The following is a 12,237-nucleotide window of genomic DNA, read 5'->3' as shown; positions in this document are numbered from 1 at the left end:
AAACTGTTACAGGACTTGATTTTTGTTCTCTTCTCTTTACAGTTTGCTGCTCTTGGTCTTGCTGAATATAACACTGTTTCTCAAACTGTCAAAGATAGAGCATGCGGCTCAGTCTCTCTATCATGTCCAGCTTCAGGAAGAAAGCTCTTTGAAGTAAGTTGAATTCACAATCTTTGCGTTCTTTCTTCCTCACCTTATGTGAGAATCTGATCTAAATAAATAAATTTTGAACACTGAAGCTCTCAATGGTAAGTTTTCAAAAGCTGCTGAGGCTAGCTGCTCTTCTCTGGTCTATGCTGATATCCAGTGATGTGTCTGCATCTTGCAGTAATAAATTTGTCCTTTGATAAGCTGTTTTTTGAGGGAGTGTTAACCTTAGCTGGCATTTATCACCCTGCTGTAACTCATCTTCTATGAATATCATAGTGCTGATCACAGACCCCAAGTGCTTGCTCCATCCTCTGTGAACCAGCATGATCTCAGATGTAATGTTAAAGATGAAATTAGCTTTTTAGCCTCTTTCTGTGAGTCTGCTACTAAAACTTCTCTCTCCCTCAAACTTCCATGTTAAGTGCCTTTTGTATTCAGACACATGGAAGAGGCTCAGATGTTGCTTCCTCTCTTGAATATGGTATTGGCAAACAAGTTACAAACCATAACCTGATCTTGAGTATGGAAGCTTGTGTGGTGACCTCCCATAGTGATCACCTTGGAACTGATTAGAGTAACTCTCTTCATAAGAAGGATGTTGCCCTCTGAAGTGTGAGAACTTACATTGTAGACATCATGTGAGCTCATTTGTCTGTGGCAGCTGTTGTCTACAGAGGTCCAAGACAGTATTTGCAAGGCAACAGGAAATGAAATTCAACTGCAGGCAGCTTTTTATGTGGCTTTTGGAAAAGGATGCTTTTGGCAATGGCAGAGCAATGGTGGCAGATAGCAGTTGCTTTTAGAAAAGACATGGAGGTGCTTGTTTCAGGTTTCTGATGTAACCTCGATCTCTTTCAGTATATCCCCAGAAATGGTATCAAAAGAGGAGATTCCTCAGTATAATAAGGAACAGGTTAAACACGTGAAGGGAGTTTTGAGAGACTCAATTGAAATGCTTGAGCAGGTAAGTTTGCTAGTCTTTCTTGGTGATATTTGTGTTTCTCAGCAATTCAGTTTTTCTCCCTTAGGCCATCATAGCTTTTGTTTGAAGCCTTCTAGTGCTAACTGAAGTTTTCATGACTTCTTGACCTGTTTTGTACTAGGCTTGAATTTGGTACATAGGTAATGTTCATGTTTCTGATGTTTTGGGTTGGGGTGTTTGGGGTTTTTTTTTGGGGGGGGGACTAAGATTAAATATTCATGTCAATTTTCTTAAACCTGTCAAGTACCTTTATTGATGAGATGTGCTGCTACAGTTCTGAATTGTGACAAAGCAAAGACTGGAGTAATTCAAAACAGATCCTCTTTTCTAAGAAGACTCAAAACATAGCGAAGTATTTGCCCACCTCGTTATGGGGTTTCTTCATTCAGACTTACCCTGGCTTTTCCTCCCCATTAGTCTTCTAGATATTGGTGAGAGCTTCACTTAGCCTTGTGTCAAGATTTACTGCAAGGCAAAAATAAACTATGGCAGACGGCAGAGCTAGGAGCTGGTGTGGCTCCAGCAGCTGCAGGGCAGGCACCCAGAAGTCCTGGTGGGACTTCACAGCAAACCAGAAACAGGATGCAGGAATGCAGGGTCTCAGATCTAAAGTTGCAGGCAGACAAGCAGGGTCCTCTCTAGATGCTGGCCATGGTCAAAGAGAGTGAGACCCTTGTGATCTCTCTCTTATATAGGGTGTGTGACGTTTATGAGATGGAATACTCAGTTGGTAAGTTTTAGTCATCTGTTCTGTCTGCCCCTCCTCAAACATGCCCCTCTCAGTTATGGGATATTATCAGAATTCTTGGCTGTCATAGCAAGAAACCTAAACATGAGCTTCTTCAGCACTCCATTGATCATCTTCTCAGTCTTTGGAGTACAGTGTCTGAAAAACATGCAGGCAAAAATTCAGAAAAGTGCAGTTACTTAGAACTTAGCTGAAAGGAAAATTCACTAAAAGAGAAGCTAGTCTTGTTTTTAACAAAACAGGGATACCTTGGTATCAATGGGCCACCCAATCTCCAGTAAAAAAATAAATCTACAGACTGTATGTTTCAGAGCAGCTTTGTAGCTATGGAGTTAATCTTCCTTCTTCCCAGTAATTTACACTTCCTGGTTCTTAGATACTACAAACACTATATTAGAAAAATGAGGTAGTTGAATGCTGTTGTGTCCCTCTAATCTGGAAGTCCAGGACTGGCAAACCCCTAGGCTGAAATTTCAGTTCAGTAAGTGAGGGACAGTAAATTCATACTTTGTTTTTTTTTTACTTACAGCCTATGAATGTTCTGATTTTTAAGTTCTTTTATTAAATCTTAAAATGTGACAGAAGAAATTATTAGATTAGGAAAGCTGTGGGGGAGTTCACATGTACCTTTATCCATCACCAGTTTGCTCTGTGTTCTCCCACGCAGTAAAGGAGGGTAGAAAAATAAGCCATTTTTGATACTTCTCATTCAGAGGTGTCTCTGCACGCAAAATTGTTATTAATCTATTAACCACTTTGATCACAACTTGAAAAAGCTTAAGTGCTGGAAATTTCCCGCTAGAAAGGAATTTCCTGGTTTCCATGCCCTTTTCAGTTTCTCTACTTACTACCCAAAAAATCACAATTCTGAGGTGTTAAACTGCCTTCTGAACAGTGTTTAAAAAAAAAAAAAAGTGATAATTCAGCCACCTTTTTCTTCTCAACACTTTAGTCTGGAAGTCATGACACATCTTAGTGCCTGTTATCTTGTGTTTTCTGAGGGTTGTCAATAATATAAATACACTTTGTGCACCAAAATGTGCTGGGAGGGCCAGATATTAAAATAAAATTCATGCTTTGCTGTCATGTTCCTTAGAGTATTTGCTATGTTAACTGTGACTAAAAATGACTGGGGTGGCTTATCTTCTGCACTATTGTCTGGCGTGGAATTAAGACTCTGTCATCCTCAACTGTTGGCAATTAAAAACTGTACTGAATATCGTTGTTAGGAGAACACAGTAAGGCAACTGTTTATAGAAACAGGGAGGTGGAAATTGCATGAAATCTTTAAAAGAAAAAGAGGAGGGAAACCTTGTTTTACTCATATCACTCACCTATGCAGCAGACTAACTTAAATAATTAGGAGGGTATGATTGTTATATCTTTACAGCTGAAGATGTCCCTTTCCATGCTGCAAAGAAGCTTTGACCACTTGAACAGGACACAGAGCAGCAAGACGGAGAGTTAATACCCACATCAGGTTTTCCATTCAGAACGTCAGAAGAAAAGATTTGTGTGTGAGGACTTGTGGAGTAGGGATTGTGCCTGTCACCTTTGGACTCTTTACTATTTGGCTTAAAAGCTACACAGAATAAAGGTTTCTGAAAGAAGTAAGCTGGATTCTGCATTCCCATAACTTGGAGATCTGTCTCTACTGTCAGCCCAGATTCCTGGGGAGTCTGGCTTATGAGCAGTGTGGAGGTCTCAGATCCTGTGGTGAGTGAGCGAGGTCAGTGGTACTGTTGGGAAGTAGATCTGCACATTTCAGAGGAGGGGAGAACACCCTCAGCAGAGAGCTGGGCTTGTCTTTAATGAAATCTCAGCTTTTTATGTTCACTTAAATGACCATCAGTGAAGAGTATTTTGAAGAAAAAAGGTAGTGGTTTCAAAGCCACAGGAATTTTACATGCGCTTTTTTTTTTAGCTATGCGGACTTTGTAAAACAAGTCACCATCTTTAAGGATGACTATTTTTAAGATTAATTAACTGAACAGGAAAAATGCTTGCTACCTCTTTGCTAAATCTCTCACACAGTGTGAGCTTTGGCAGACTGCCTTCTGCCATATGTTTCTAGCTCTCCCAGAGAAATTTCAGCCCTCAGTATTTTCCCTCCGTCAAGCGCTGCTCTTCAGTTCTTTACCATGGTTTGCCCGCTGACGCTGAAACCCCTTTTCTTCTGCCTTCAAGCGTTTTCTAGGCAGACAAACAAAAATTGAAAGCAGGGGAAACTGCAGCTTCCTTATGGGCTCAGCCCATGGCTGGTGCTGGCTGGTATTGTGCAAACAGCCCAGCTGCTCTATCTACAGCCCAGGGTAGGAGGCAGGGGCCAGAGTCCTGAAAGGCAGGGTCCTGGGGTGAAACCGTACATAGGGTTGGTGGCTGTTTGTGCTGGGTGGGGAACTTTTCCCCAGCTATGCATGTCCAACCAAGCCCATCACAGCCTTGTTTTCCCTGCCTGCGGAGGGGTCGGCGGGGCTGGGTCGAGGTCTCTTCCCGGCTGCGGAAGCCGGTGTTGGTGGGACCTACCCCCCCACGCGCTGTCCCTCTCCGCCTCATGCAGCCGCCACCTGTTGCGCTGGCCCTTTAAGCCAGGTGCTACCGCGTCACAGCCAGCCCCGCCCCTCCCGGGCAGGCATTGGGCCATTCCGCCGTCAGGTGGATGTGCCCGGGGCGGGAGGGGGGTGTCCCTCACTCGCACACCTCCGCTTTCGGGAGACGCTTGGAGCGCGGGCGGCCAATGGCGGCCGGGCTCTGCACGGAGAGGGCGGGGCCGCTGTGGAGGAGGCGGTGGCGGGTGCGAGGCACCTGCAGCTGGGAAAGGGGCGGGGCGGGGCGGCAGCCGCGGCGGCGCTGCCGTGCGAGCCGCGTCCCCGGCCCGGCGGCGGCTGAGGGAGGCTGGCGGGGAAGGGCGCGGCGGGGCGGGCGGCGATGGACGAGCCTCTCTGCTGCTGCGAGTACGTGGACCGGCGGGGCGAGAGGAACCACCTCGCGGCGTGCTGCTGCGACTGCGAGGACCTGGACGAGGGCTGCGAGAGGTAAGGGCTCCGCGACCCCAGCCCCGCCGGGCCCCCGGCCTCCTTCAGCACCGCCTGGCTGCCTGACGCCTTCCCAGCGGGGGCTCTGGGCGTCCCTTCGCCTCGCGTGAAGCCCCGTGGGCAGCCGTTGCCCCTCGCGAACAGCCGTTGCCCCCTGAGGGGAGAAGATCCGCACGCCGCTTCTCGGGAAGCTGGACGGAAGAGAGGGAAGGGGGAGGCGGGCGGGGGGCGCCCCGGGACGGGCTGCAGGAGCGGGGCGAGGCAGGGGAAGGGCCTCGGGTGCCAGCCCCCATGTGTGCTTCCCCCCCGAAAACAGGTGGCTGACATGCAGATCCTTGCCCCCGGGAGCGCTGGGAAGAATCGCCGACACCGTGGCGGACCGGCTGCGGGTCCCGTGGTTCGCCGGGGCCGTGAAGATCAACGTCAGCCTCGTGCCGCCGCTGGTTCTGCTGCCCGTCTTCCTCCACGTTGCCGCCCTGCACTTCCTTCTGGGGCTCATCATCTTGACATCGCTGCCCGTGGTGGTGCTCTGGTATTACTACCTCACCCACAGGAGGAAGGAACGGACTCTCTTTTTCTTGAGCCTGGGGCTCTTCTCCTTGGGCTACATGTACTACGTGTTTCTCCAGGAGGTGGTTCCTCAAGGCCACGTGGGGTTTTCCCAAGTGGTCGCTCTCACCTGTGGGTTAATTCTTATGCTTGCAGCCCTGTCTCGAGCTAAGAAAGACCCTGGCTACATTCCCATCCCAGCAAGCAGCGATAAGTCATCACACCAGGATTTGCCCAAGAGTGTTAGAGGGAGCTGCAATGGGCTCCACGGCGTCACCACCTCAGGACCTGCCAGCAACCGTGCTGTGAATGGGGAGGCCAAAGGCTATTCCAGGATGTCAGCTGAGGAGCTGGAAGGTGTGAAAAAGGATTGGTGTGCTAAATGCCAGCTGGTCAGACCAGCCCGAGCAGGGCACTGCCGGCTTTGTGGCAGGTGTGTAAGGAGACTGGACCATCACTGTGTCTGGTAAGTTTTGGACTGCAAAGGCTACGTGTATTCCCTTCTTTTTTCTTTTTTTGTCTGTCTTTTAAGTTAGCTGCTTCTTTTACAATCCTTGTCAAACAGGGTTGCTGCATTTTTTAAAGAATGGGATCCCATTTAAAATAGACAAAATTGTTTTTTGTTAAGTGGTATGACCTGATAACTTCTACAATGTACTTCAAAATTGCCTCTGGTTCTCTACTGGGATTTTTTGTGTGTTTGTTTGTGTGGCTTTAATGGGGCGTTTTGTGTGTGTGTGTGGTGGTTTTTGTTTTTTGTTGTTTGTTGTGAGTTTTTTTGTTTTGGTGGTGGTTGTTTGTTTTGATTTGTTGGTTTGTTTTTAAGACTTGGTCTGTGGAGTGCTAGCAATTCTGCAGTTAGCTTGCATTAGTGCTCTCCTGGGGCAAGGGAACCCAGAGCTGCCTGTGGTCATGCAGTACTGGAACCAAGGAGCAGTAGGGTATAGATATGTCTCAGTAAAGGATATTACACTTGGTAAACTTTGAGGTAAATGGTCCACCACCATTACCCTACTAGTCTATTTACTTGTGCCTGTAACCTTCCTATAAAAAGCTATAAAGCTTCTTTGAGTGTGTTTCAAAGTTATGAGCCTGTGTTGTATAGAAGGACCTTGGAAATTAGGTTCTCTTTCGGCTGGGGGGGGGGGAGGAGATAGGGTAAGCAGGCTTCTTTTCTTTTTAAGCAAAATAATATCTTCTTTCCTTTTGGAGGATTAACAGCTGTGTAGGGGAGCAGAACCACCAAGCGTTCATCCTTGCACTCTCCTTCTTCATGCTCACCTCTGTGTATGGGATAACATTGACCCTGCACACCATCTGCAGGGGCCGAACTCCGTTTGTGGCATTGTTCTACTGCCCCGGGGCCTATTCTGACTACAGGTGAGATGTCTGTCTGGGAGAGAGGTGGGGTGGGAATGGGCTTGGTCAGGCAGCTTAGCTCTCCTTTTTCATTCTGTGCTTTAGGCCAGTGCTGTTGACTGTCAAACCTGACCAAAAAGCACTCACTAAAAAGTTCTGGAAAGCAGGATATATTACTGCTCTGTCAAGGTGGGGAGCCTGGGACTTGGAGAGAGCACACAATTTATTTGGAAAAAGTTATTGGAGGAGCTGAGATTTGAAGTCTTTATTTATTGTGTCCTATACATATACACCCTTAAATATGTTTGCCCTCCGGCTGCAGGTAACGTGACATTTTGAAATCCGTGTGCTGTCTCTTTCTCTCGTCCCTCACTGTTTATCTAGTGACTGTCCCTCTGAATTATCTGCTTAGAACAGACAGCGTTGATATGCCTTGTCTGGCAGGGAGGGTGGTGAGAAGTGTTGGACATGAGTTCAGAGACTGGCGCTACCCCCCGTGTGCAGAGTACACTAGCACAAGTGACTCTACCTTCTGTACTCCATTTCACCATCTATCCAATGTGAGTATCATGTCCTTAAATAAGGACTGAGTACTTTTACAACAGTAAGAAGCTAGGTAGCGCGATAGCAATGTGCAAGAGTAGTTCTGGTAGCGCCAAAAGCTCTCATTAAGTAAGCCCTACAGCTTTAATTTCGACGAAGCCTTTAAGGATTATCTGATGAAAGCAGCAAAGTGAGATCACTGTGACAGATGTAGACAGGAATTTGAAAGGAGAGTGATTACCAGGGAAAGTCACTGTAAAGCAGCTGCTCCAAAACTAAATGGCTTCCTTCCCATCTTTTTCCCTGCTGCCAGCTCTGCTCTGTCGTTCACCTGTGTGTGGTACTGTGCCATTGTAACAGCTGGCATGGGATACATCCTCGTTATCCAGCTGTTGAACATCAGCTACAACGTGACCGAGAGGGAAGCTCGGCTGGCTCTGCGGGACAACACTGGGCGCAGGCTCCTGGGTGGGTTAGTGATAGACACTGGCCAGTATAACAGGGGTTTCTTATGCAACTGGGGCCATTTCCTGAGCCTGGGATCTTCTCCTCCACAGCACTCTGCTGAAGACATCGTGTGACACCCATCTTTCTGCAGATGATGTTGACTGACTTTCTTTTGGAGGGGAATGGTCCCTTCCACTAGGACTCCCTCCTCCCACACCCTTTCTTTGTGGTCAGTGTGTGGACTGCCTATCCCATCAATGACCGCATCAGAAGCTCTCCCAGACAGAATGGTTCTTCCTGTGCTGTCGGCCAGCAATGGGATGCAGAAAGCAGTAAGCCATATGCATAAACCTGGAGAGAAGGAGCCTGATGCCTTTTTCCACTGTGCAGAACTTTGTGCAGCTCAGTCCAGCAGGAAGAAGAGCAAGCACATGGTTTTGAGAACTTGAGTTTTCATTAGGTGTGAACTCTGGCATCGAGAACTCACTGCTGGACTTCACAGGGTGCACTGATTCTTGCAAAGGTTAAAGAATAAGTGGCTCGTACCCATGTGTGACACTTTAGACATGTCAGGAGGGTGAGCTTTTGATACACATAATAAATGGACCACTGCAGAAGCCAGGCTTTTTGGCTAAAAGAGGCTGTCTAGGCAGCCGCTGAGTAGCTCCCTCCTTTATGGTGCATTGTTGTTTTGTTTTGTTTTTTCTATTCAATCTAGCTGCACACATGCTTTTATTAAGTGCCTTTGTGAGCAACATTCCTGTAGGGCTTTGTAAGATCCATTCACCTCCTTACAGCATCCCTCTCTGGTCCAGCTGAGTAAGAAGGCACTGTTAACCTTTGATCTTGTAATTTTTTCTGCAAGCTTGGTCTGCGTTGGTTTGAAGACTTGTCTTGTTTCCACCTAAGATGCAGAAGCAGAGGGAAGAACCTTTTCACAGCTGCTGATGATTTTAGATGTGTGTGCAGCATGCACAGATCATACCTACCCCTGATTCCAGTTGTGTGGCAGGCAGCTGAGGGATGATGGCCGAGTGCATTATCTCTGAAGAATGGATGGATGGTGCATGGTGCCAAAAGGTAGTGTTGGGGGTGTCCCTTGAGATCCCTGCCATATTTCGTGTGTGTGCTCCTGATTACATGTCCTAGTTTAAGGTGAAGACCACATCCCTCTTTGCACTGTTCCCTCGAGTGGCAAGTGGCACTTTGTGTAACCAGCAGATAATTGAGGAGCAGTTGCACTTGGAATGTGGCTGTGCAGAAAGAGTTACTGACTTACTGAGTGTCCCTCTTACCCTTTTTTACTCTGTGAGCAATCTTTTATAAGGAAGTAAAGGGGACACCTCTCTTGCTTCCTGCATCTAACCGGACACACCAAGGTTTATGACCACTTTCCTGGCCCTAATGTGAAGAAAAAGGCACGCAGCTGGACTGTGCTAAATGTTTCTCTATGACCTGACTGGAGCTTGGAGCCTGACCATAGGAGTTGAAATTGATACAGAGACCTTGCTTCCACATGAGTTGTCTGTAAATGTTTCCATGTTACATACTCTTTGGTGGCGCCTGCTGAGATGAATTGGAGCTTGGCAACCCTGGAGGCAGGGATGGTGTGGGCTAGCAGGTTTGTGATCTTCTCGGATCTCATCCTGCTGATGCTTGGGAAGATTAAGGCAGAATGACCTCCTAGGCTAAACGAAACCCCTGCAGTGGAGGTAGCCAACCCCTCTGTACCTGTGAGTTACATGTGTAGAAATCAATTGTGCACCCATGAGCTGAACGAACTCTGGGAGCATTTATAGCTTGGAGATAAGTGGTTTCTCAGAGTCCTGCTACTCCTGGCTGTGAGAGAGCAGAGCAGACCACAGATTTTTTCTCTGGCAGTGCCTGATGCCATTATGCTCACTTTCTCTCGCAGGCAGAGTTTGGTTACCACTTTGCAACCTGTCTGTCCGTACAGCCTTGTTCCTTGTCTCTTAGTGAGCTCTGGCACTGGAGGTTTCATTTGAACTGCTTACACTGAGACTCTGTGGACTTTGGAATGCAGATTAGAAATAAAGGACTTTGGATTAATGTAACCATTCCATACCTTGATCAAACCTGCTCCAGTATAGCGGGGGTAAAATACTAAAATAAATTTTATTTTTACACTTACTCCAGAGGGAACTGGAACCATTCAGGACACTGAAAGGGTTGCAAGGCTGGGTCTTTTTTAGGAGGAGAATGCAGCGCTGATTCCCCAGTGAACAGGAAGTTCATGTGGCTGTAATCTGCCTAGCAATGGTGACTTCTTTAAGGACATGGCTTTTGTTTACCATCCTGGCTTCTTCCTGAGAGGATATACCTTGTGAATGCCTTGGGAGATGGGAAGCATAAAGTAACAGGATACCCAAAAGGTATCTGAAACGTCGGAAGAGTAGTGAGCTTCAGATGCATTCTTTGGAGTTCTCCTTTTAATAGCCCTGAGAATTATCCAGAAGCTCTTGAAGGGTAACACTCCCTTTTGCACTTATAGCAAGTGCAGATTATTGTGTTCTCTTCTGCACTAAAGGACAGTTTCTTTTCTGTGTATTTTATTGCTGAGCTTGTAATTGGCCATGCTGGTAGAAAAATGTTAAAACCAAAGTGTAAGAGTCAGTCTTCAGGCTCGCTGTGTAGCTGCCTGGGTGTTTGAGCAGTGGGAGCAGGCTGCATTTGACAGGTGACTTGATGGTCTGTGTGGCCTTGAGGCAAGGACCAGTGTCTCACCTGTAAAACTGTATGCACCTACCTGGCAGTGCAGAATACAGTACTCTGCTGGCCCTTGGGAAGTTTTCCCTGTGTAAGGAGGACCCAGAGCTGGTCAGAAGCAGGGAAGGATTTTGGTAATAGCTAGCGTCGATGTCTCTCCACCCACACATGGAAACGGGTTTAGCCTGCTTTAACCATGACCTTTTAAGAGCTATGTTTTGTTTCACAAATAGTGTGGACTTCTGCAGACCAGGGCAACTCTTAAGGGGCCAGGGTTCTGATGTTGCTGCTGTTGTAGTGTTGAACCCTCCATGTCCAGATGCCAGCACCCTACTTTTTTGGTGACTATACTAAGAACTGTGCACCTTCAGATACACCCTGTAAATGGTGGCTTGGCACTCTTTAACTGTGTCTTCTTACATCATGCTTTTTTGAAGGCAAGTCACAAGTCCCCACATCGACTGTTTCTCCATTTAACTTGTACTGGTGAGCCTGAGTCGGTGCTGCTTGTGACTCCTAATCACGTTTCAGCCTTCATGCTATGATGGTGCTTTTTTTTCTTCAAAGTAGGTTGCTTTTAAGTGTCTTAATGAAACCATTTGCTGTAAAATTTCTTCTGAAGATAAAATGGATGCTGCCTCACTGCCAAATGTCTTAATAATGTGCTTGTTTTTTTTCTTCTATATGAATGTATATTGCCTCACTAGGGCAGGAAGTGTGTGTGATTATGGATGTGTTTTTCTGTATTTCTTTCGGTGAAGAACTCTACTGTTTCCTAATGTTTTCTTCCACTATCAGGATGTTTGTACAGCAAAAATCTTTCTGCGGACAGGTGAGGTTCTTCCTGAAATGCAGGAATTCAGCCTCCCAAGATCTTGTCATTATGGAACTCCTCTAGTGATAATGTGAAGAATGATGGGCTCTGAAAGAATTGTCTTCCTTCTTCACCCTAAGTTTTAGGAAGAAACTTTGTGAAACATATTTGTGAGCTTTGAAATGAGTGGTGTGTGTGTGTGTGTTTGTGTCCATTTTGCATTGTATTCAGTGTTTCCAAATGGATGCAATTATGAATCAAAATAAATTAGTAGAGATGATCTGTGGAGTGGACTGTTGATTTACGCCAGCACACTCAGCCAGGTCAAATGACCAAAGGCTGCCGTCATCTCATGGCTATTTAGCTGTGAGTTGGACTTGGGAATAAGGGAGCAACAAACTAAGGAGAGACTAGGAAAGAAGTGTTGTCCAGTTCTGCAGAAATTGACCGCTGGGTTTGTTGGTGTTGGAATGAAACAGAAACCTGCTGGCAGTTTTCACCACTGTGGAAACTAGGGATATTCCCCTGCAGTGGGGATTTGAACCTGGATCTTGTGTCCTATAAACAATCCATTATCAGTATCTGACCAGGTTCCTAGCCTTTTTGTTCAGTGTTTTGCCTTCCCTCCTACACCTGCCCATGTAATACCTCCAAAACCTTGAAAACGAGCAGTCTCTTTCTTTAAACCCTCTTCTAAGGCATGTTTGGAAATTACATGGATATTCTCTGTGCAGATACTGGGAAGAGATACAGCCTTTGATTCTGTTGGTATCTTGGGATATCTGCTGAAAGGCAGGATGACTCTTAATGAGTAGAATCACAGGTGCCTTTGTTCCCGGAGCTCTGCTTTGATTTCTTAGGTGGCACTTCTCTCTGCTGTTCA

General features: G+C 46.6%; 2 protein-coding genes across 3 annotated transcripts in view; both read left to right on the top strand.

Annotated features, from left to right (window-relative positions):
- GRAMD1C (GRAM domain containing 1C) overlaps positions 1-3,488 on the top strand; it is a 55,189-nt gene extending 51,701 nt beyond the window's left edge. The window contains 3 exon segments of the mRNA XM_082074721.1: positions 43-153; positions 1,009-1,114; positions 3,271-3,488. Coding sequence (XP_081930847.1) covers positions 43-153; positions 1,009-1,114; positions 3,271-3,348 — 295 coding nt within the window. The 3' untranslated portion in view covers positions 3,349-3,488.
- A 1,299-nt stretch (positions 3,489-4,787) lies between these two features.
- Positions 4,788-11,562, top strand: ZDHHC23 (zDHHC palmitoyltransferase 23). 2 transcript variants are annotated; one of them, XM_082056467.1, is made up of 4 exons: positions 4,788-4,915; positions 5,232-5,930; positions 6,677-6,844; positions 7,680-11,562. In XM_082056467.1, the coding sequence occupies exons 1-4, from the start codon at positions 4,809-4,811 to the stop codon at positions 7,945-7,947; spliced, it is 1,242 nt and encodes a 413-aa protein (XP_081912593.1). In that variant the 5' UTR covers positions 4,788-4,808; the 3' UTR covers positions 7,948-11,562. The 2 variants fall into 2 exon arrangements, with proteins under 2 accessions (XP_081912593.1, XP_081912592.1); XM_082056466.1 differs by having other exon boundaries at positions 4,794-4,915; positions 7,924-11,562.
- Positions 11,563-12,237: the final 675 nt, after the last annotated feature.

The sequence above is a fragment of the Streptopelia decaocto genome (assembly GCF_964273445.1).
Source record: "Streptopelia decaocto genome assembly, chromosome: 1".
NCBI lineage: Eukaryota > Metazoa > Chordata > Aves > Columbiformes > Columbidae > Streptopelia > Streptopelia decaocto.
Note: the sequence above shows the minus strand (reverse complement) of the source record. Positions and strands in the feature narration are given on the sequence as shown.

Bases quoted from the DNA above. Each gene is read 5' to 3' on its own strand.
- ZDHHC23 (XM_082056467.1), top strand. From the start codon at position 4,809: ATGGACGAGCCTCTCTGCTGCTGCGAGTACGTGGACCGGCGGGGCGAG. The intron at 5,931-6,676 runs GTAAGTTTTGGA...TTCCTTTTGGAG, and splicing joins CTGGACCATCACTGTGTCTG to GATTAACAGCTGTGTAGGGG. The intron at 6,845-7,679 runs GTGAGATGTCTG...CCCTGCTGCCAG, and splicing joins GGGGCCTATTCTGACTACAG to CTCTGCTCTGTCGTTCACCT.